Source organism: Rana temporaria, chromosome 13, assembly GCF_905171775.1.
Source record: "Rana temporaria chromosome 13, aRanTem1.1, whole genome shotgun sequence".
Taxonomy (NCBI): domain Eukaryota; kingdom Metazoa; phylum Chordata; class Amphibia; order Anura; family Ranidae; genus Rana; species Rana temporaria.
In genome coordinates this window covers 1,134,568-1,157,521 of record NC_053501.1, presented here as the reverse complement: position 1 = coordinate 1,157,521, position 22,954 = coordinate 1,134,568, and the positions used below count along the sequence as shown (strand labels likewise).

The following is a 22,954-nucleotide window of genomic DNA, read 5'->3' as shown; positions in this document are numbered from 1 at the left end:
TAGCAATCCCAGCCCTCTACTACAGTGCCCCCCACCACAATGCCCCCAGCACACCCAGCCCCCCTACTACAGTGCCCCCCACCACAGTCTGGGGGACAAGCTCCGTGGGTGTCCCTTCACCCCCCACAGGTGAATAACAATAACTAACATGCGTTGTGGTGCACGGCAACGTGGAACTGAGAATGAGCCCTAAATACACAGAAACTCTCAATAGAAACAAGAAGATTTTTTTTTTCCCCCAAGCAAATTTAGTAAAATTTGGGAGATTCCGCTTTGGCTGAGAAATAAGAAATTTGGCCACCGAAAAATGTGGCCGGTCCCTGTGGTGCTCATTTTGAGGGGGGGGGGGGGAGAGAACACAATCTCATCCATATGGATGAGAGTCACCTGCTGGAAGGATGACAGGAAGACAAATGTCCCCCGGGGGCCCCCAGCATGTGACGGGCTCCTCATTCTATCACTGAGCGATGACAGACTGAGGAAGGTCTCCTATAGAGCCCTGGAGAAGGACTTTCCTGTGAAACGCGTCAACCAAGGCTAGGTCCCCCCCCCCCCCCCCGGGGGTTCCAGTCTGGGAGTGTTCAGCCAAATGTTGTGGCCTTATGAGCGCATTTTATTACCTCCTGTACCATTTTTTTAATACATATTTATTGGGTAATGCACTGCGCCATTTATTTCTGGCAGTAATCGGGACTGGGTGTGGCAAGTGAACTCCACTTTCCAAAAAAAAGTAGTTAATCAGTCCATTCAAGATTTAATAAGGGGGGGGGGGTTACTTTTTTTTACGGCACTTTATATAGTAAAGATCTCACGTGATATATATATATATATTTTTTTATCTGCTTTTGGAAAAATTCTCAGCCCCTTAATGACCAGGCCATTATTTATAAAAAGAAATGTATCCACTTTTGGAGAAATTCTCTTAAAAGGTGCGATTACTTTGAAAGTGATGATTTATTTCTCACAGAATATCAGGAGACAATAGCGGTAGTCACTGTGCTTTATTAGAAGAACATGGACAGGCAGAGATAGAAACACAATTCATAGAATAATTCTGGATTCTCTATCATCCCGGTACAACGTCCACCCGAGGACAATACTGTATATACATTGTATCCTTCCCTCTGTATATATGTCATATCCATTACATTGTATCCATTCCCCCGGTATATACAGTACATTGTATCCATCCCCCCGGTATATACAGTACATTGTATCCATCCCCCAGTATATACAGTACATTGTATCTGCTCATCCTCGCTCACAGTAACCTGGCCTGACTATTCCTCAGCATGGAACGCGCGGTCTCACTTTGCAGCTTACATTTCTATCTGACAGAAAACATTTTGGAATTTTAAGAAATAAAAATATAACTTAAAAAAAGAAAAGAAATTGTGAACATAAGCGCCACTAAGTGTAAAAATGCATCAAGCGACTGAGAAGCTTTGCTTTAAAGGACCCGCTCACACCATCGCAATAGAAAACGCACAGTGTCGCCGTCGCTCCCCGCAGCTCCTGGCTGAGATAATTATGAAACTTAAGCGCAAATAAATACTAGAAATTTCACAGACGGCACTGCAGATGAGAAAAGAATTCTCCAGATTATTAGCTGGATTCAGGTACATTGCCGCATCTTTGCGGCGGCGTAGCGTATCGTATTTACACTACGCCGCCGTAAGTTAGCTAGGCAAGTGCAGTATTCACAAAGAACTTGCCTGCTAAGTTACGGCGGCGTAGCGTAAATGGGGCAGGCGTAAGCGAGCCTAATTCAAATTAGGCTGAGGGGGCGTGTTTTATGTTAATGGGGGGTGACCTGACGTGATTGACGTTTTTTTACGAACGGCGCATGCGCCGTCCGTGTACCTATCCCAGTGTGCATTGCGGCAAAGTACGCCGCCAGGACGTATTGGTGTCGACGTGGACGTAAATTACGTCCAGCGCCATTCACGGACGACTTACGCAAACGACGTAAAATTTTAAAATTTCGACGCGGGAACGACGGCCATACTTAACATTACTAGTCCAGCTATTTGATGGAATAACTTTACGCCTGAAAATGCCTTACGTAAACGGCGTATCTTTACTGCGACAGGCGCAGGTACGTTCGTGAATAGGCGTATCTAGTGATTTACATATTCTATGCCGAACTCAATAGAAGCGCCACCTAGCGGCCAGCCTAAATATTGCACCCTAAGATACGACGTATCTTAGATAGGTTTAAGTGTATCTCAGTTTGAGAATACACTTAAACTTAGGACGGCGCAGATTCCGAGTTAGGTTGGCGTATCTACTGATAATCTACTGATACGCCGGCCTAACTCTCTCTGAATCCACCTATAAAACAGACGACACATTTAGGCTCGACTCGCAGCTATGCACGTTGCTTTTGAGCTTTTTTGCAGTGCTTTTTGCGGTGCTTGCTGCGTTTTTCGACACACGTTTTGACTGCGATTTGCATTTTTTTTTTTTTATTATTTTAATTTTTTTTTTACATTTCCTTTAACAACCAGCTATAAACAGGTAAAAAAAAAAAACTGCAAATCGCGGTAAAAACGCAGTACTTGTGTGTTGGATGCGGGTCCATTGAATTCGATTACATGCAAAACGCAGCTTTTTGCGGGGAAAAAAAGTCCCCGCCCCTTTCCAAAAACGCAGAGGCACAAAAAAGCATTGCTGTGAACGTGTTCCATAGTAAACCAGGGTTTGAGAAATGTGCTTGGAATCTAGGAGCCAGCTAAAAAAGTTAGGAGCCAGAAAACGCGCCCCGTCCCGACGAGCTTGCGCGCAGAAGCGAACACATACGTGAGCGGCGCCCGCATATGTAAACGGTATTCAAACCACACATGTGAGGTATCGCCGCGATCGTTAGAGCGAGAGCAATAATTCTAGCCCTAGACCTCCTCTGTTACTCAAAACATGCAACCTGTAGAATTTTTTTAAACGTCGCCTATGGAGATTTTAAAGGGTAAAAGTTTGTCGGCATTCCACGAGCGGACGCAATTTTGAAGCGTGACGTGTTGGGTATCAATTTACTCGGCGTAACATTATCTTTCACAATATTAAAAAAAATGGGGATAACTTTACCGTTGTCTTATTTTTTTAATTAAAAAAAGTGTAATCTTTTCCCAAAAAAGTGCGCTTGAAAGACCGCTGCGCAAATTTGGCGTGACAGAAAGTATTGCAACGATCGCCATTTTATTCTCTAGGGTGTTGGAATAAAAAAAAATATACATAATGTTTGGGGGTTCTAATTCGAGGGATGGAGATGGCAGTGAAAAGAGTAAAAAAACACACATTAGAACTGCTGTTTTACTTGTAATGCCAACGGCCACCACCAGATGGCGCCAGGTCACAGAAGGCAGCTTGGGCCTTCACAAGGCTGCAAAGCCGCGGCCTAAATTACCGGCCGCCGCGGGCCCGCCGCGATCGCGTGGAGATGGGGCACACGGAGACACAGGATCCTTCTAGGCCACAATGCCGCAGCCTCAATTACCGGCGGGCGCGGGCGCCAGGTCACAATTTCTTGTTGCAATTGCGACCTGGCGCCCGGATTTTGTCGAGGCCTGGGGACACCTATGCACAATAATCGACATAGGTGTCCCGGTCCGCCGATGATGGCTAATCGCGGCCTCAGGAGGTGCTCACAGGGCTGGAGAAGTTCCGGGACCCAGTGGGTATTGGGTGGAATTGATGTCAGCTTGGGGGGCGGACCTTCTCTATAGCTCCTCCCAGCCTGAGCACCTCCAGTGTAGATTATTGTGCATAGGTGTCCCGGTCCGCCGATGATGGCTAATCACGGCCTCAGGCTGGGAGGAGATTATAGAGAAGGTCCGCCCCCCAAGCCGACATCAATTCCACCCTATACCCGCGGGGTCCCGGAACTTCTCCAGCCCTCCGGCGGCTCCGATTCGCTGTCATCGGCGGACCGGGACTCCTATGTAGAATATTTTGGATGTGGCTAGAGACGTACTGTTATAAAAAAAAAATGTAACTGGCCGCTAGATGGCGCTCTTCCCATTTACACACACAAGCATTGCATGCGATTTCTTTACAGTGCGATTCGCACCACTTCAGTTTGCATTGACGCACATCGCCCTGCAAAGTATCGGGAGCCTTTGGGGCGAGTAATGATAATCGCGATCGGCACCAATACCAGTGCCGGTGCATCCCTAGAAAATGCGTGTTTCCTGGCTGTCACCGACATGAGACTGGAATGTATATAGGAGGCACACAGGGACAGCCAGGCAGCTAGCATTTTCAGAGATCAGCAATGGTGCCTTCACCCATATTTCTCTTTAAAGCTTAAGATTTGGATGGCATGGTGAGGGATTAGAACCTCAGCCAGGTGTTTATTTCTGCCTGTGACCCCAGAGAGGGGTCAGGTGATGGGTATTGTCCGTCAGATATGAATACGGGAATCACGGGACGGACCACGGGCGGCGGCTTCTCTGAGACGTCATCTGAACAGTGGATATAGACGAGACGATATAACGAGACGCAGGCGGACAGAACCCACCAGGAGCACAAGCTCTACAGTACACATCACGGGGGGTCGGCTCTACAGTACACATCACGGGGGGTCGGCTCTACAGTACACATCACGGGGGGTCGGCTCTACAGTACACATCACGGGGGGTCGGCTCTACAGTACACATCACGGGGGGGTCGGCTCGGGGATCAGCTCTTGATGAGGGTCAGGAACTCTTCTCGGGTTTTCGGATCCTCCCTGAAGACGCCCAGCATGGTGCTCGTTACCGTCTTGCTGTTCATTTTCTGGACCCCTCTCATTACCATACACATGTGGCTGGAGAAACATAAAACACACCATGTGAGCAAAAAACAGAACGGGGGGGGCAAAAAACAGAACAAAGGGGGCAAAAAAAACAGAACCGGGGGGGGGGGGGGGGCAAAAAACAGAACAAAGGGGGCAAAAAAACAGAACCACGGGGGCAAAAAACAGAACCACAGGGGGCTTTATTTTGGTGGCATTTGATCACCTCTGCAGGTTTTTATTTTTGTTTGCGCTATAAATAAAAAAAAAAAAAAAGAGCGAAAATTTTGAAAAAAAAAATTCAATTTTTTTTTTACTTTTTGCTATAATAAATATCCCCAAAATATATATATATAGATAAAAGGAATATGTAGAAGAATACGTATCGGCCTAAACTGAGGAAAAAATTTTTTTTTTTTATATATTTTTGGGGGATTTTTATTATAGAAAAAAGTAAAAAATATAAAAAAAAATTCAAAATTGTCGCTCTATTTTTGTTTATGGCGCAAAAAATAAAATCCGCAGAGGTTATCAAATACCACCAAAAGAAAGCTCTATTTGTGGGGAAAAAAGGACGCCAATTTTGTTTGGGAGCCACGCCGCACGACCGCGCAATTGTCTGTTAAAGCGACGCCGTGCCGAATCGCATAAACTGGCCGGGTCCTTTACCTGCCTAAAGGTCCGGGTCTTAAGTGGTTAAAACATTTTTTTTTTAAAAATGTATTCGGCGGACCGCCGCTTTAAGACCACTATATGGTGCTGCCGATGATAGAAAAATAAACATATTAGACGCATTTCTGGGCTTATTTGCGGGGGCGGTGCAAATGTTGTGCGCCCCCCCCCCCCCCCTTCAGTGTTGGCTCCCCCCCCCCCGACTCTTAGGCCCCCATACACACGGGAGGATTTATCCAGCGGACCGTTTCCACGGATAAATCCTCTCGAGGATTTCCGCGGATTTCCATCCGATGGCGTGTACTCACCATCGAATCTAAATCCGCGCCGAAATCCTCTGGCGATGACGTGTCGCGCCGTCGCCGCGATTATGACGCGGCGACGTGCGCGACGCTGTCATATAAGGAATTCCACGCATGCGTCGAATCATTACGACGCATGCGGGGGATCCCTTCGGATGGATGGATCCGGTGAGTCTGTACAGACCAGCGGATCCATCCATTGGGATGGACTCCAGCGGATAGATTTGATAGCATGTCAGCAAATATTTATCCGCTGGAAATCCATCCCAGGGGATAAATATCCGCGGAAACAGATCCGCTGGATTGTACACACCATAGGATCTATCCGCTGAAACCCATTTTTTCAGCGGATGGATTCTAGCGTGTGTATGGGGCCTTAGTCAAAGCTGCATTACAACAACAACAGGTAAGAGAAGTTTGTGAAATGTTCCGGATCGGACGGATACATTTGGGGGTTTCGGGAAGAAGAGAGAAGCACTCACCTCGCTTCTATGACCACGCCCACACCGGCGGGCTGTAAGGCTTCTGTAATCGCGATGGCGATCTGTTTGGTAAGGCGTTCTTGAACTGCGGGAAAATATAGAAAGACAATGAAATGTCACTACGATCGTCCTGCTCCTCCTCCTCTATACCGCACAACGCGGCGCGCTGAAAGTGACGCTCCACCGATCGGCGACAATCCCAATCCATACAACGCAGGAATTCCGTACATTCTGTGATTGGCTGCGTCCGTTCTCGCGGCTTCCCTTTACTTCAAGCAGTAGAGTTGTATTTATTTATATATACAGTATCTCACAAAAGTGAGTACACCCCTCATTGGGCCCAATTTGAACATTTTCACTAAGGGGTGTACTCACTTTTGTTGCTTTTTTCATAGATCCTCAGAGAGTTCTTTGCCATGAGGGGCCATGTTGTCCTTCCAGTGACCAGTATGAGAGAGTGAGAGCGATAACACCAAATTTATCACACCTGAGACTTTGTAACACTAACAAGTCACATGACACCGGGGGAGGGGAAAATGGCTAATTGGAGCCCAATTTGGAAATTTTCACCTAGGGGTGTCCTGACTTTTGTTGCCAGCGGGTTTAGACATTAATGGCTGTGTGTTGAGTTATTTGTTATACAAGCTGTACACCCCTCCCCCCTGTGTACACCCCTCCCCCCTCCATGTACACTCCTCCCCCCCCCGTGTACACTCACTACACAACATTGTAGATACAAAGTGTCATGTGCGTGTAAAGGCAGGCGTCCCAATACTTTTGGTAACGGTGTGTGTATGTTTATTATATATAGCAGTGAACATCCCCTCCCCCCCCCCTTCCTGTACCATACCAGGCCACCTGCCTTTCAACATTGTGGGGTTTCCATGCTTTGTCCCAGACCCCCCCTCCCCCCCCCCCCCCCCTTCCTCCCAAAATGCCTAAATCTGAATATTGGGGGAAAACTGTTCCCCCAAAAATGAGGTGGGGGTAATAGTAAATTAACAGAGGGGAGGGATTTGGGAGCCCCAGATATCTGCCCCTATGAATAAGCACTTTTTGAAAGTCTGAAACGCGTTGGCTCCCGTGTCTGAAACGCGTTGGCTCCCGTGTCTGAAACGCGTCGGCTCCCGTGTCCCAATGTATTTTTCTTGGATTATTACCTTTTTTTTATTTTCTCTTCATCTAGTTATCTGCCCCTCCCAGGGGGGGTGACACCAATATTTGGGGGGGGGGTCATACACGGGACTGCCAAGTAAACAAGGAGGGGGGAGGGGTCAGCTGCTGCCCTGGGCTCACAATGCAGCCCCCCTTCTCACTCTTTTTTATTTTTTTGGCGTCCGCCGTTTGTCCCCCCCCCCCCCCCCTCTCAGAATGCGGATATAATAATAAATCGTATATTTCAGCGCCGGGCCGTCGGACAGAAAACCTGAATGTATCCAAAAATCTCCTCCCATGATGACCGGTCACCTCCGTGTGACGTCACCGCGCGCGTCGTTAAAGTGCAGCTGTCAGAACAATTCATTTCCCCATAAAGGGCAATACAAGCCGCCGCGCTTAGCTCTCCGCGCTGGGCGCCCTGCGAGGCCATCCGCCGTACAATCGCCGCCGTGACCCCTCCCCCAACTACTCATCAGACTCTCCACTATTCAGGATACAAAGTGACAATTGGGTGATCCGCGGTGTCACCGGCGGCGTACGTTCTATACGAATCGATCGTCCGCGTCAAATAGAAATAAATACATAAAAGGAAGTCCGCGTGACCGGCGATCGTCATTCCCGACTCCCGATCGTCATTCCCGACTCCCGATCGTCATTCCCGACTCCCGATCGTCATTCCCGACTCCCGATCGTCATTCCCGACTCGCTGTGGGTTTTTTTTTTTATGTGTCTTAATTTGAATTCTTTATATATTGACGGGTATGAATGGATTTATGTCGGGGGGGAGGGGCCAACATTGGAGATCGGTTTCATTTACTTACAATGCAGCTCATGGGGGTGTTTTTTTTGGGGGGGGGGGGTCGGCACTTTTGAAGGAAGCGCAGGATTTTCTGTTAGATCCGGGGGGCGGCGATACAATAAGGCGGCTTAGGCAGCTGCCTCATGATGCCGGGATGGGGGATGGGGGAGAGGGTGGCTGGTAAAATCCCCGGCCACTTGCACAGACAAGGGGGGATGGGGGGGTCATCTTCTTCCATCATTTAGGGCTGTGATTGGGGATGTCGGTCCCTCCAGTAGCCCCCCCCCCCTGGTGCGAAGATCGGCGCCGTCTCCAGGATCTGTCTGCTGGCCGCACTCCATTCCTGTACAGCGACCCGCCAGTCTGTGGCGCTAGATCCCTGCTGCACTACCGTCATTGGTTGCTAGGACCGCCGCCGTACTCCTAGCAACCAATGACGCCACCTGTGCGCCTGGCTCTCTTCAGCAAATTCCTCCACCCAGCAGAACGTTGCTTCCTCAAGCTGCCCCCCGCCTGCCCTCTGCTGCCCCCCGCCTGCCCTCTGCTGCCCCCCGCCTGCCTGGCTGGACTTCTTCATCAGGTACACTTTTCTAACTTGTGAAGGTTCACAACTCTGATGGGGTCACCTGCTCTATAGGGGTCACTCTGATGGAGACACCTGCTCTATGGGGGTCACTCTGATGGGGACACCTGCTCTATGGGGGTCACTCTGATGGGGACACTTGGTCTATGGGGTCCCTCTGATGGGGACACTTGGTCTATGGGGTCCCTCTGATGGGGACACTTGGTCTATGGGGTCCCTCTGATGGGGACACGTGCTCTGGTTACACTTGATGACATCACTGCTCACCTTGTAGTCTCCTGCTGTAGATTTCCACAATCCTAAAAGAAAATAAATGATAGTTTTTGTTACTTTGTTGCAGCGAGAAAAGAATCTTCAATCCGATACATTTATCCCGAATATAATTCACACATCACCCCACTTTATACAGCTCCTGAGACTCACTGCCCCGCCTCCTGTCTTCTCATTGGACATTGCCACTGTGGTAACACCCACCCAGCCAAAGCCCCTTCAATTCTGTAAACCTTCCTCATAATGGGCACAGCGGGTGTACAGACCCGGGAACTCAGCACAGGGATGGTGGGAACCCCTCATAATGGGCACAGCGGGTGTACAGACCCGGGAACTCAGCACAGGGATGGTGGGAACCCCTCATAATGGGCACAGCGGGTGTACAGACCCGGGAACTCAGCACAGGGATGGTGGGAACCCCTCATAATGGGCACGGCGGGTGTACAGACCCGGGAACTCAGCACAGGGATGGTGGGAACCCCTCATAATGGGCACAGCGGGTGTACAGACCCGGGAACTCAGCACAGGGATGGTGGGAACCCCTCATAATGGGCACAGCGGGTGTACAGACCCGGGAACTCAGCACAGGGATGGTGGGAACCCCTCATAATGGACACAGCGGGTGTACAGACCCGGGAACTCAGCACAGGGATGGTGGGAACCCCTCATAATGGGCACAGCGGGTGTACAGACCCGGGAACTCAGCACAGGGATGGAGGGAACCCCTCATAATGGGGCACAGCGGGTGTACAGACCCGGGAACTCAGCACAGGATGGTGGGAACACCTCATAATGGGCACAAGCGGGTGTACAGACCCGGGAACTCAGCACAGGGATGGTGGGAACCCCTCATAATGGGCACAGCGGGTGTACAGACCGGGAACTCAGCACAGGGATGGGGGGAACCCCTCATAATGGGGCACAGCGGGTGTACAGACCCGGGAACTCGGCACAGGGATGGTGGGAACCCCTCATAATGGACACAGCGGGTGTACAGACCCGGGAACTCAGCACAGGGATGGTGGGAACCCCTCATAATGGGCACAGCGGGTGTACAGACCGGGAACTCAGCACAGGGATGGTGGGAACCCCTCATAATGGGCACAGCGGGTGTACAGACCCGGGAACTCAGCACAGGGATGGTGGGAACCCCTCATAATGGGCACAGCGGGTGTACAGACCCGGGAACTCAGCACAGGGATGGTGGGAACCCCTCATAATGGGCACAGCGGGTGTACAGACCCGGGAACTCAGCACAGGGATGGTGGGAACCCCTCATAATGGGGCACAGCGGGTGTACAGACCCGGGAACTCGGCACAGGGATGGTGGGAACCCCTCATAATGGGCACAGCGGGTGTACAGACCCGGGAACTCAGCACAGGGATGGTGGGAACCCCTCATAATGGGGCACAGCGGGGGGTACAGACCCGGGAACTCAGCACAGGGATGGTGGGAACCCCTCATAATGGGCACAGCGGGTGTACAGACCCGGGAACTCAGCACAGGGATGGTGGGAACCCCTCATAATGGGGCACAGCGGGGGTACAGACCCGGGAACTCAGCACAGGGATGGTGGGAACCCCTCATAATGGGGCACAGCGGGTGTACAGACCCGGGAACTCAGCACAGGGATGGTGGGAACCCCTCATAATGGGCACAGCGGGGGGTACAGACCCGGGAACTCAGCACAGGGATGGTGGGAACCCCTCATAATGGGGCACAGCGGGTGTACAGACCCGGGAACTCAGCACAGGGATGGTGGGAACCCCTCATAATGGGGCACAGCGGGTGTACAGACCCAGGAACTCAGCACAGGGATGGTGGGAACCCCTCATAATGGGGCACAGCGGGTGTACAGACCCGGGAACTCAGCACAGGGATGGTGAGAACCCCTCATAATGGGGCACAGCGGGTGTACAGACCGGGAACTCAGCACAGGGATGGTGGGAACCCCTCATAATGGGGCACAGCGGGTGTACAGACCGGGGAACTCAGCACAGGGATGGTGGGAACCCCTCATAATGGGCACAGCGGGTGTACAGACCGGGGAACTCAGCACAGGGATGGTGGGAACCCCTCATAATGGGCACAGCGGGTGTACAGACCCAGGAACTCAGCACAGGGATGGTGGGAACCCCTCATAATGGGCACAGCGGGTGTACAGACCCGGGAACTCAGCACAGGGATGGTGGGAACCCCTCATAATGGGCACAGCGGGTGTACAGACCCGGGAACTCAGCACAGGGATGGTGGGAACCCCTCATAATGGGCACAGCGGGTGTACAGACCCGGGAACTCAGCACAGGGATGGTGGGAACCCCTCATAATGGGCACAGCGGGTGTACAGACCCGGGAACTCAGCACAGGGATGGTGGGAACCCCTCATAATGGGCACAGCGGGTGTACAGACCCGGGAACTCAGCACAGGGATGGTGGGAACCCCTCATAATGGGGCACAGCGGGTGTACAGACCCGGGAACTCGGCACAGGGATGGTGGGAACCCCTCATAATGGACACAGCGGGTGTACAGACCCGGGAACTCAGCACAGGGATGGTGGGAACCCCTCATAATGGGCACAGCGGGTGTACAGACCCGGGAACTCAGCACAGGGATGGTGGGAACCCCTCATAATGGGCACAGCGGGTGTACAGACCCGGGAACTCAGCACAGGGATGGTGGGAACCCCTCATAATGGGCACAGCGGGTGTACAGACCCGGGAACTCAGCACAGGGATGGTGGGAACCCCTCATAATGGGCACAGCGGGTGTACAGACCCGGGAACTCAGCACAGGGATGGTGGGAACCCCTCATAATGGGGCACAGCGGGTGTACAGACCCGGGAACTCGGCACAGGGATGGTGGGAACCCCTCATAATGGGCACAGCGGGTGTACAGACCCGGGAACTCAGCACAGGGATGGTGGGAACCCCTCATAATGGGGCACAGCGGGGGGTACAGACCCGGGAACTCAGCACAGGGATGGTGGGAACCCCTCATAATGGGCACAGCGGGTGTACAGACCCGGGAACTCAGCACAGGGATGGTGGGAACCCCTCATAATGGGGCACAGCGGGGGTACAGACCCGGGAACTCAGCACAGGGATGGTGGGAACCCCTCATAATGGGGCACAGCGGGTGTACAGACCCGGGAACTCAGCACAGGGATGGTGGGAACCCCTCATAATGGGCACAGCGGGGGGTACAGACCCGGGAACTCAGCACAGGGATGGTGGGAACCCCTCATAATGGGGCACAGCGGGTGTACAGACCCGGGAACTCAGCACAGGGATGGTGGGAACCCCTCATAATGGGGCACAGCGGGTGTACAGACCCAGGAACTCAGCACAGGGATGGTGGGAACCCCTCATAATGGGGCACAGCGGGTGTACAGACCCGGGAACTCAGCACAGGGATGGTGGGAACCCCTCATAATGGGTACAGCGGGGGTAACAGACCCGGGAACTCAGCACAGGGATGGTGGGAACCCCTCATAATGGGGCACAGCGGGTGTACAGACCCGGGAACTCAGCACAGGGATGGTGGGAACCCCTCATAATGGGCACAGCGGGTGTACAGACCCGGGAACTCAGCACAGGGATGGTGGGAACCCCTCATAATGGGGCACAGCGGGGTGTACAGACCCGGGAACTCAGCACAGGGATGGTGGGAACCCCTCATAATGGGCACAGCGGGTGTACAGACCGGGGAACTCAGCACAGGGATGGTGGGAACCCCTCATAATGGGCACAGCGGGTGTACAGACCGGGGAACTCAGCACAGGGATGGTGGGAACCCCTCATAATGGGCACAGCGGGTGTACAGACCCAGGAACTCAGCACAGGGATGGTGGGAACCCCTCATAATGGGCACAGCGGGTGTACAGACCCGGGAACTCAGCACAGGTATGGTGGGAACTCCCCCCACGCCGGACATTTCATACAGTTCAAGTAAAAAAAAAAGGTGAATTTTCTGTCTGCGTATTTCTGGTTAATCCTTGTAACGTTTGTCTTCCCCTCCTCCGGCCGCGATCCTTCGCTCTCCCAAATGTCAAATTTAATTGGAAAAAAAGTCAGCGCTGCGTCTTCAAAATGCTGGAGGAAGATAAATTCCAAATCTTCTGCAAATAATCCCCTGAACAGCGCTGTGCGGGGGAGGGGAGGACTCCGGAGAAGGGGGACTCTGGGGGGGGTCTCTAGTTGGTGTCACACAATTTCTTAAACGGGAACTACGATAGAAAGAGCGAAGGACGGGTTCACATATATGGGAAGGAGAGTGAGAGAGCATCTCCATGGTAATGGGCGGCCGTGCTCCGCATACAGAAAGGCCCCGTGCGTCTTCTGGTCCGAATCCAGGAATAAATTCCGACCTGATGGGACACTATTCCTCCCACTGACACCAATGATGGGACACTATTCCCCCCCACTGACACCAATGATGGGACACTATTCCCCCCACTGACACCAATGATGGGACACTATTCCCCCCACTGATACCAATGATGGGACACTATTCCTCCCACTGATACCAATGATGGGACACTATTCCTCCCACTGACACCAATGATGGGACACTATTCCTCCCACTGATACCAATGATGGGACACTATTCCTCCCACTGACACCAATGATGGGACACTATTCCTTCCACTGACACCAATGATGGGGCACTATTCCCCCCACTGACACCAATGATGGGACACTATTCCCCCCACTGACACCAATGATGGGACACTATTCCCCCCACTGACACCAATGATGGGACACTATTCCTTCCACTGACACCAATGATGGACACTATTCCCCCACTGACACCAATGATGGGACACTATTCCCCCCACTGACACCAATGATGGGACACTATTCCCCCCACTGACACCAATGATGGGACACTATTCCCCCCACTGACACCAATGATGGGACACTATTCCCCCCCACTGACACCATGATGGGACACTATTCCCCCCACCGACACCAATGATGGGACACTATTCCCCCCACTGACACCAATGATGGGACACTATTCCTCCCACTGACACCAATGATGGGACACTATTCCTCCCACTGATACCAATGATGGGGCACTAATCCTCCCATTTCATCCTGCCGGTTTGATACAACATCTTCCCTGATAGGAGACCCCCTCCCCTCTCCTGTCCCCTCCCCCCCCCCCCCCCCCATTGACGCGTTGCGCACAATGACCGCCATGGACGATAATTCTCTCCATCCTCCACGTTTCCCGTAAAAACCAACGTCTGCTCACTGTAGATCCCATCCCCCGCCATGTGCCCCATCATCACTCGCTATTTACACAGGCGCCTCGGATGAATGGATGACGTCACGGCGCCGCTCGCTATAGAATTCCCCAAATAAATGAATAAAAAAAAATCGATCTGCACTTACCTGGCCAGCTTGCTGAGCCCCAGCACTTGTTTGTTGGGTAGATAACCTATGTGCACCTGCAGGGAGCAGAGGAGGGGGGGAGGGGAGGGGGTGAGTGTGTGCGGCGAGCAAATAATTACACAACAGCAGATGTGAAGAGCCCGATGGGGCCCCGAGGCTCCCCGCACACCCAGGAGCATTTCACTGCAAGAGCAGAAGTATCATTGTAACATTTCATGTGATCGCCACTCTTTGCTGTTCCATATTTCTGTCACTGTATCTCAGGGCAAAATGTTTACATACCGCTGTGCTCATAAGTTTACATACCCCGGGAGAATTGAGGATTTCTTGGCCATTTCTCAGAGAATATGAAATGAGAAAATCTTTCCTCTCTCTCATGGTCAGCGATCGGCTGAAGTCCTTTATTATCGATCACCTGTGTTTCCTCTTTTCATATCGCAACAGAAACTCCCCAAATGATCAAAAGTTTACATACCCGTGTATTGCCCCCCCCCCCCCTTTAACCACTTCAGCACCGGACCATTTGGCTGCCCAAAGACCAGAGCATTTTTTGCGATTCAGCACTGCGTCGCTTTAACTGACAATTGCGCGGTCGTGCGACGTGGCTACCAGGGGAGGAGCCGGGGAGCCTAGGAAACACCCGGAAAGGGCCGAGGAGAGGACAGCTCGACTGGACTCGGAAAGGCTCGCGAACGCAGTATTTCCGAGGTTTTCCGAATGGCTCTGGCGCCCCCCCCCCACTTCAGGCCAAACGCGGTACTGCACCCGCTTTGGCCTGAATCCTGCTTGTTTTGCGAGACAACGCTCGCAAACCGAGTCAGGATTTAAAAAAAAATACAGCGCTCGTATTGCGAAACGCTCGTTAACCATGTTACTCGCAATCCGAGGTTCCCCTGTAAATCTTTTCACATTCTGCCGGGGTGTGTAAACTTATGAGCACAACTGTACATTCCATCAACATACTCCCTACCCTATAAATATAAAGAGGTTTCCTAATACAGTGGAACCTCAGATTACAAGTAGAATCGGTTCCAGGAGAATGCTCGTAATCCAAAGCACTTGCATATCAAAGCGAGTTTCCCCATAGAAGTCAATGGAAACAAAGATAATTTGTTCTGCATTGACTTCAATGGCATGCAATACCGCATGTGGCCAGAGGTGGGGGGGCGCCGGAGAGCCTTGGAAGCACCCGGAAAGCGCAGAGGACAGCTTGGCTGAACTCGGAAACGCAGTATTTCCGAGGTTTTCCAAACGGCTCTGCTCGGCTACGGCGCCCCCCCCCCCCCCCCACCTCAGGCCAAACGTGGTACTGCACACCACTTTGGCCTGAATCCTGCGAGACAACACTCGCAAACCAAGTCAAGATTTTTAAAAATGCTCGTTAACCGCGTTACTCGCAATCCGAGGTTCCGCTGTACATCTTTCTTTCCACATATAAAACGGCTATAAATATGAAAAATACAAATCATTTAATAATAGTAACAATCTATTTTGGGGCATAAATTCTGTAAATGGTCGGCCACGCCAAGTGAGCGACACCCAGTGGTTACTGCAGAGGAGGAGCTTAACGCGGCTCCCGTTAGTCCGTCGCCATCAGCGCAGCTCCGGCTCTAACAGTGATTTGCAGCTTCCACAACAGACATGCAGGGCCGCCATCGGGGGGGGGCGGGGGGGATTGAGTAAGGGGCCCGGATGGCAACCCCCCCATTTTTCTTTTTATTAAAGGGCCCAGAGGTCCCCAGGACCTTGGATGGCAACACCCCCCCCCTTTTTTTTATTAAAAATTGTTTAATTTTTATATATATATAATTATTATTTTTTTATTATTATTAAAGGGCCCAGAGGTCCCCAGCACCCCAGTTGGCTACCCCCCTCCCCCTTCCTTTTTTTTTATTAAAAGTTTTTAATTTTTCTTTTTATATATATTTTTTTATTTCATTTTTTTTTTTCATTTTTTCTTTTTATTAAAGGGCCCAGAGGTCCCCAGGACCCCAGATGGCAACCCCCCCTCCCCCTTTTTTTTTTATTAAATTTTTTAAAATCATTATATATATATTTTTTTTATTTCTTTTTTTTTTTCCTTTTTACTAAAGGGCCCAGAGGTCCCCTCAGGACCCCGGATGATTTTCCCCCCCTTTTTTTCTATATATATATATATATATAGTTTTTAATTTTTCTTTTTATATATATTTTTTTTTTTATTTAAGGGGCAACCCCCCCCCTTTCTTTTTTTTGTACGTCAGGCGGCAGCACCCTCCTCTTGTTCTCTGCTCCAGGGGGCCCACGCCTGAGGCCTCTTTCACACTAGCGGACCGTTCGTCCGCTTATTACAAGTCCGTTTACGGACTTGTAATGAATCCCTATGGGATCGCGTCCGTTAGCGGTTGGAGCATCCGCTAACGTCCGCAACCATCCGCGTCCATCAGGATCCGCTTTTGCGGACGGAAGAAAACCCTATTTATCTTCCGTCCGGCGGAACGGATCGGAAGAAGACGGACATACGGTCCGTCTGCATCCGATTCTCCATAGGGGAGAGCAGAGGAGAGACAGGGCGGTCTCTTCACAGTGTGCGGGTAACCGCCCTATCCGCCGACAGCTCAGCGGGGATTACGGATGATCCCCGCTGAGCCAGCGGACACAGAAACGGTCCGCTCCGTGTGAAAGAGGCCTGAAGCTGTGTAAGGGGCCCCATAATTCCTGATGGCGGCCCTGCAGCCATGTATTGATAAATGCAGAGCTGCACTGATCTGTGTCTCTGCCCCGGAGTTCCTCTTTACACGCGGGCCACAATCGGATTAATCCTTTCAGGGCGCGCTGCGCTCGTTTTTTTGCCGCCCTCGCCGTGTCATTTCACTTTTTATTCACGCGAATTGATTTTTTCAATATTGATTTTTTTTTTTCGCTGGCAAATGACATCATGACACCCGGCAGCCTGAAAGGACCGCGCCATTATCGCAAGACGTCTCCGAGCGCGAAACCGCGGCCGTCAGACGAGCGTTCAGGAAGAACGGCTGGAATTGGCGAAACAAAACAGACTTAAGTGGCGGAATTACCTTTCCGATGAAGGGGACCAAGTGGTGCTCACACATGGAGAACATGTCGATGTCCTTCACGATCACCATCTCGTCGTGATCCTCATCGAAGATGGCGTCATTCAGGACGTCTGAAAAGACATTTCACCCAATTAATAGAAACCGAGATCAATAAAAAAAATCGTAACCACTTTACCACCGCGCAATTCTGGCACTTCTCTCCTTCATGTAAAAAAATCACAATTGTTTTGTATATATGTTTTTTTAGTTTTCCTTTTTATTTCGTTTCTTTTCCAAGAAAACAAAAAGCAAGAAAGTGATACAGGAAACATAAGAAGAGGACTGAGCATAGTCCTATACATCAACATATATATGGAAATTATATTTATTCTCTCTCTTCAACTCTATTTACTATTCATAATATCTGTATCACTACTAGTTTCAATCCATTCCTCTATAATAGACCAAATACTTTCTACTTCTAAACTAAATTTCAGACTACCCGAGTATTCCATCTCCCACTAAATATCCATTTATTCTTTATCTAAAGTACTAATTCCCTCCTTATTCCCGCAGCACTTCCTTCCTCATTTTATCCCCCCTTTCCTTCCCCCCTTATCCCTACCTCTAGACCCCCTTCTTCCCCCATTCCCCTCCTCCAGCCGTCTATCCTCAGGCCGGAGAGAAGAATTAGGAGAAGAGAAAAAAAAAAAAAAAAAAAAAAAAAATTCTTAATAAGACAATACAATACACCCCTCCCCTCCTCCGCTGTCCTCCAACCGTGCGCAAAATGTTCTCTCTCCTATTTTCCTTCTTTCTTCCATCTACTACCCTTTATCTTATTCTCCTATTAGCTTTTTACCTTCCTCCGACTGTAAAAATAATTCCCAAGGTGCCCATATCATTTTAATTTGCTGTTTCTTATCTATTGTTTTTGGGAGGAGTTTCTCCATTATCCCTATTTTCCTTACTTTTTTCAGCCACATAGATATTGGAGGTGCCTCGGGGTCTTTCCATTTTGTTGCAATGCAACTTTTCGCCGCATTTATCAAATGACACATCATTGATCCCTTATATCTCACCGGATATATTTCAGCATGATGTAGTAGAAAAAACGAGGGGTCATCTGGAATATGATATTCCGTAAATACTTGTGTAATTCTCCGTACTGTTTCCCAGAATTGTTGTATTATTGGACATCCCCAAAATGTATGTAGCATTGTCCCTTTCTCCCCACAGCCTCTCCAACATCTATCTGACATTTCAGGAAAAAATGTGTTTAAACGCGCTGGCGTATAGTACCATCTTGTTAATATTTTATAATTTAATTCTTGTATTTTCGTGCATCTTGAAGAATTTAATGCTAAATTTATAATATTTTGGCTTTGTATTGGGGAAAAAACTTGGCCTAAATCTCTCTCCCATTTTACTAGGCTCGACATTCTAAAGTCTTCTGGTGGTGCAGTCAATAATATATACATTTTAGAGACCATATGGGCTAGTGGTTCCTTTCCTCCACAGTACTCCTCAAACTTTGTGAGTGCCCGTTTATACTTTTCTGCACCATCCAGAGTCTCCAGAAAGTGTCGTACCTGTCGCGCTTGCCATATCGGTATCTCACCGCTCCCTCCCCTTTGTGCTATTTCTCCTATTGTCATCCACCCCCTTTCACCCAGAAAGTGGGAGACTTGAAATCTACCCTTTTCTTTTAATTTCTTGAGTATATGGGATTCCAAACCAGGCTGGAATTCTGGATTTCCTATTATTGGGTAGAGGGGGGAATTATTCGTTGAGAAATTCGGATTATGACATATTTTATTTCCAATCCATAAAGTTGGTCCTATCGTTGGGTGAGTTTTAATTGTAAGGGGTAACGCAGAATAGCACCATATTGCCCTATCTAACGGTACTGGGCACATTTGTTGCTCTATAGTGATCCACAATTTATATTTTTTTTAGCAGACACCCTAGGGAATAAAATGGCGAACATTGCAACTTTTTATCTCGCACAGTATTTGCGCAATAGTTTTTCTAACGCCTTTTTTTGGGGGAAAAAAACGGTTTCATGAATTAAAAAATAACAAAACAGTAAAGTTAGCCCAATTTTTTTGTATAATATGAAAGATGAAGTTATGCCGAGTAAATAGATACCTAACATGTCATGCTTTAAAATTGCGCCCACTCGTGGAATGGCGCCCACTCGTGGAATGGCGCCAAACTTCTGTACCTAAAAATCTCCATAGGTGACGCTTTAACATTTTTCACAGGTTACTATTTTCGAGTTACAGAGGAGGTTTGAGTGGCGTTTACATATGTGGGCGGGACCTGCATGTGTGTTCGCTTCTGTGCGAGAGATAACGGGGACAGGGGCGTTTTTTTTTATATTTTATTTTCCGTATTTATCGCGGTATAACGCGCTCCCGCGTATACCGCGAACCCCAAAGTTGACCCGAATACTGTGGAAAAACGTTTTTTTTGTACTTAGTTTTGGTGTCTTGCGCGGCGTCTATCGGCGGCCTCGTCGGGTCCGGCGTTCGTCTGCGGCTTCGGGTGTCCTTCTGCGGTGGGTCCGGTGTCCTCTTCGGCGGGTCCGGCGTCTTTCTGCGGCGTCCTCCCCGCTCGTTTCCCGCGCCAAGTTTGAATACTGCGCCGACATATACAGAGCGCAGTACACTCGTGTATTGTCGGCAATGCTCGGCTACCCGCGCTGACGTCCTGTACGTCCAGGACGTGAGCGCAGAAGGAGCCGAGACTGCCCGACTATACCTGAGTGTACTGCGCTCGGTATATGTCGGCGCAGTATTCAAAACTCGGCGCGGGAAAGCGGGTATCGGCGTATACCCACGATTTTGCCCTGATTTTCAGGGCAAAAAAGTGCGCGGTATACGCCGATAAATACGGTAACTTAATTTTTTTTATTTTTATCACTTTTATTCCTATTACAAGGTATGCAAACATCCCTTGTAATAGGAATCAGTGTGACAGGTCCTCTTTATGGAGAGAGGCGGGGTCAATAAGACCTCCCCCTCCCCCCCACATCTCTCCTCCAGGCTTACAAGCATGAAGTGGGTGAAAAAAAAAAATCACTGATCTCATGCCGACAGCCGCAATTGCGGCTTTGTTTACTTCCGGGTACCGGGCGTGACGTCATAACTTCGCGCCCGGGCCTCCGACGGTCATAGAGATGACTGGTGACCATCTGGTCACCAGTCATCTCTATGGTTTCCAGGCAGCGCCGACCGATTCGCTCTCCGGGCCTCCGATGGCACGAGAGAGCCCGGAGAAGCACCAGATGGCGGCGGGAGGGGGGCGTTACTGCAGCGCCTCAGTGTGAAAGGGTGAGGCGTTTTTACAGCGCTTTCAATTCATTTCAATGGAGAGGGGCGTTTTGGAGCGTTTTTTTTTCCAGCGCCCAAAAGCTGCTCCAAAGATGTTGCTTGCAGGACTCAGTGTGAAAGGGTCCATTGAGATGCATGGAGAGCGTTTTATGAGCATTTTAATAGCTTTTTTTCAACGATAAAACGCTTCAGGGGTCTAAGGGCAGATTGCAGTCGCTATTTTTAACGCTATAGGGCCTGCAATACTCCCTCAGTGTGAAAGGGGTCTAGAGGGAAGATTGCAGGCGCTATTTTTAACGCTATAGGGCCTGCAATACGCCCTCAGTGTGAAAGGGGTCTTAGAGATCCGGGTGGGATGAAATCCCGAGTCCTGGGTCCGGGTTTTAGGATTCACCTGCACACTGATTGTTCTGGTGTGTGTGTGGCCCTTGGCTCCACCCTCCTGAGGAGTCCAGGCGTGCACGGGAGACGGTGGGATGTAGCAGCCAGGACATGGGAGTCTATGGAAGGGGTGCCCGGGTTTGAAAAATCGGTGCTCCCCGGCCGTAGGTCCCCCGGACAGCAAACTTTGCACACTTGTAGAGGAAGAGTGGGGCTTCATGTGTGCCAAGTTTGGGGTCCAGGTTCCGGGTCCCCAAAGTCCGGGAGATCAGGCGCAAAAAGGTGACTCGAGTATAAGCCGAGGGGGGCATTTTTAGCACCAAAAAATGTGCTGAAAAACTCGGCTTATACTCGAGTATATACGGTATATAGAGAGTGTATAGAGTATATACGGTATATAGAGAGTGTATAGGGTATATAGAGTGTGTATAGAGTATATACGGTATATAGAGAGTGTATAGAGTATATAGGGTATATAGAGTGTGTATAGAGTATATACGGTATATAGAGAGTGTATAGAGTATATACGGTATATAGAGAGTGTATAGAGTATATACGGTATATAGAGAGTGTATAGAGTATATACGGTATATAGAGAGTGTATAGAGTATATACGGTATATAGAGAGTGTATAGAGTGTATAGGGTATATAGAGAGTGTATAGAGGAGTATATACGGTATATAGAGAGTGTATAGAGTGTATACGGTATATAGAGAGTGTATAGAGTATATATGGTATATAGAGAGTGTATAGGGTATATAGAGAGTGTATAGAGTATATACGGTATATAGAGAGTGTATAGAGTATATATGGTATATAGAGAGTGTATAGGGTATATAGAGAGTGTATAGAGTATATACGGTATATAGAGAGTATATAGAGAGTGTATAGAGTATATACGGTATATAGAGAGTGTATAGAGTATATACGGTATATAGAGAGTGTATAGAGTATATACGGTATATAGAGAGTGTATAGAGTATATACGGTATATAGAGAGTGTATAGAGTATATACGGTATATAGAGAGTGTATCGAGTATATACGGTATATAGAGAGTGTATAGAGTATATAGAGAGTGTATACGGTATATAGAGAGTGTATAGAGTATATAGAGAGTGTATACGGTATATAGAGAGTGTATAGAGTATATACGGTATATAGAGAGTGTATAGAGTATATACGGTATATAGAGAGTGTATAGAGTGTATACGGTATATAGAGAGTGTATAGAGTGTATACGGTATATAGAGAGTGTATAGAGTATATACGGTATATAGAGAGTGTAGAGAGTATATATGGTATATAGAGAGTGTAGAGAGTATATATGGTATATAGAGAGTGTATAGGGTATATAGAGAGTGTATAGAGTATATAGAGAGTGTATAGAGTGTATACGGTATATAGAGAGTGTATAGAGTGTATACGGTATATAGAGAGTGTATAGAGTATATACGGTATATAGAGAGTGTAGAGAGTATATATGGTATATAGAGAGTGTATAGGGTATATAGAGAGTGTATAGAGTATATACGGTATATAGAGAGTGTAGAGAGTATATATGGTATATAGAGAGTGTATAGGGTATATAGAGAGTGTATAGAGTGTATACGGTATATAGAGAGTGTATAGAGTATATACGGTATATAGAGAGTGTATAGAGTATATACGGTATATAGAGAGTGTAGAGAGTATATATGGTATATAGAGAGTGTATAGGGTATATAGAGAGTGTATACGGTATATAGAGAGTGTATAGAGTA

The 22,954-nt window shown here is 49.1% G+C and overlaps 1 protein-coding gene across 1 annotated transcript in view; it reads right to left on the bottom strand.

Moving 5' to 3' along the window:
* Positions 1-3,975: 3,975 nt before the first annotated feature.
* GCH1 (GTP cyclohydrolase 1) overlaps positions 3,976-22,954 on the bottom strand; it is a 38,712-nt gene continuing 19,733 nt past the window's right edge. The window contains exons 2-6 of the mRNA XM_040333755.1: positions 17,494-17,603; positions 14,441-14,496; positions 9,035-9,066; positions 6,228-6,312; positions 3,976-4,804 (exon numbers count right to left, since the gene is read on the bottom strand). Of these exons, the coding sequence (XP_040189689.1) occupies positions 4,678-4,804; positions 6,228-6,312; positions 9,035-9,066; positions 14,441-14,496; positions 17,494-17,603 (410 nt within the window). The 3' untranslated portion in view covers positions 3,976-4,677. The remainder of the gene's footprint in view (positions 4,805-6,227; positions 6,313-9,034; positions 9,067-14,440; positions 14,497-17,493; positions 17,604-22,954) is intronic.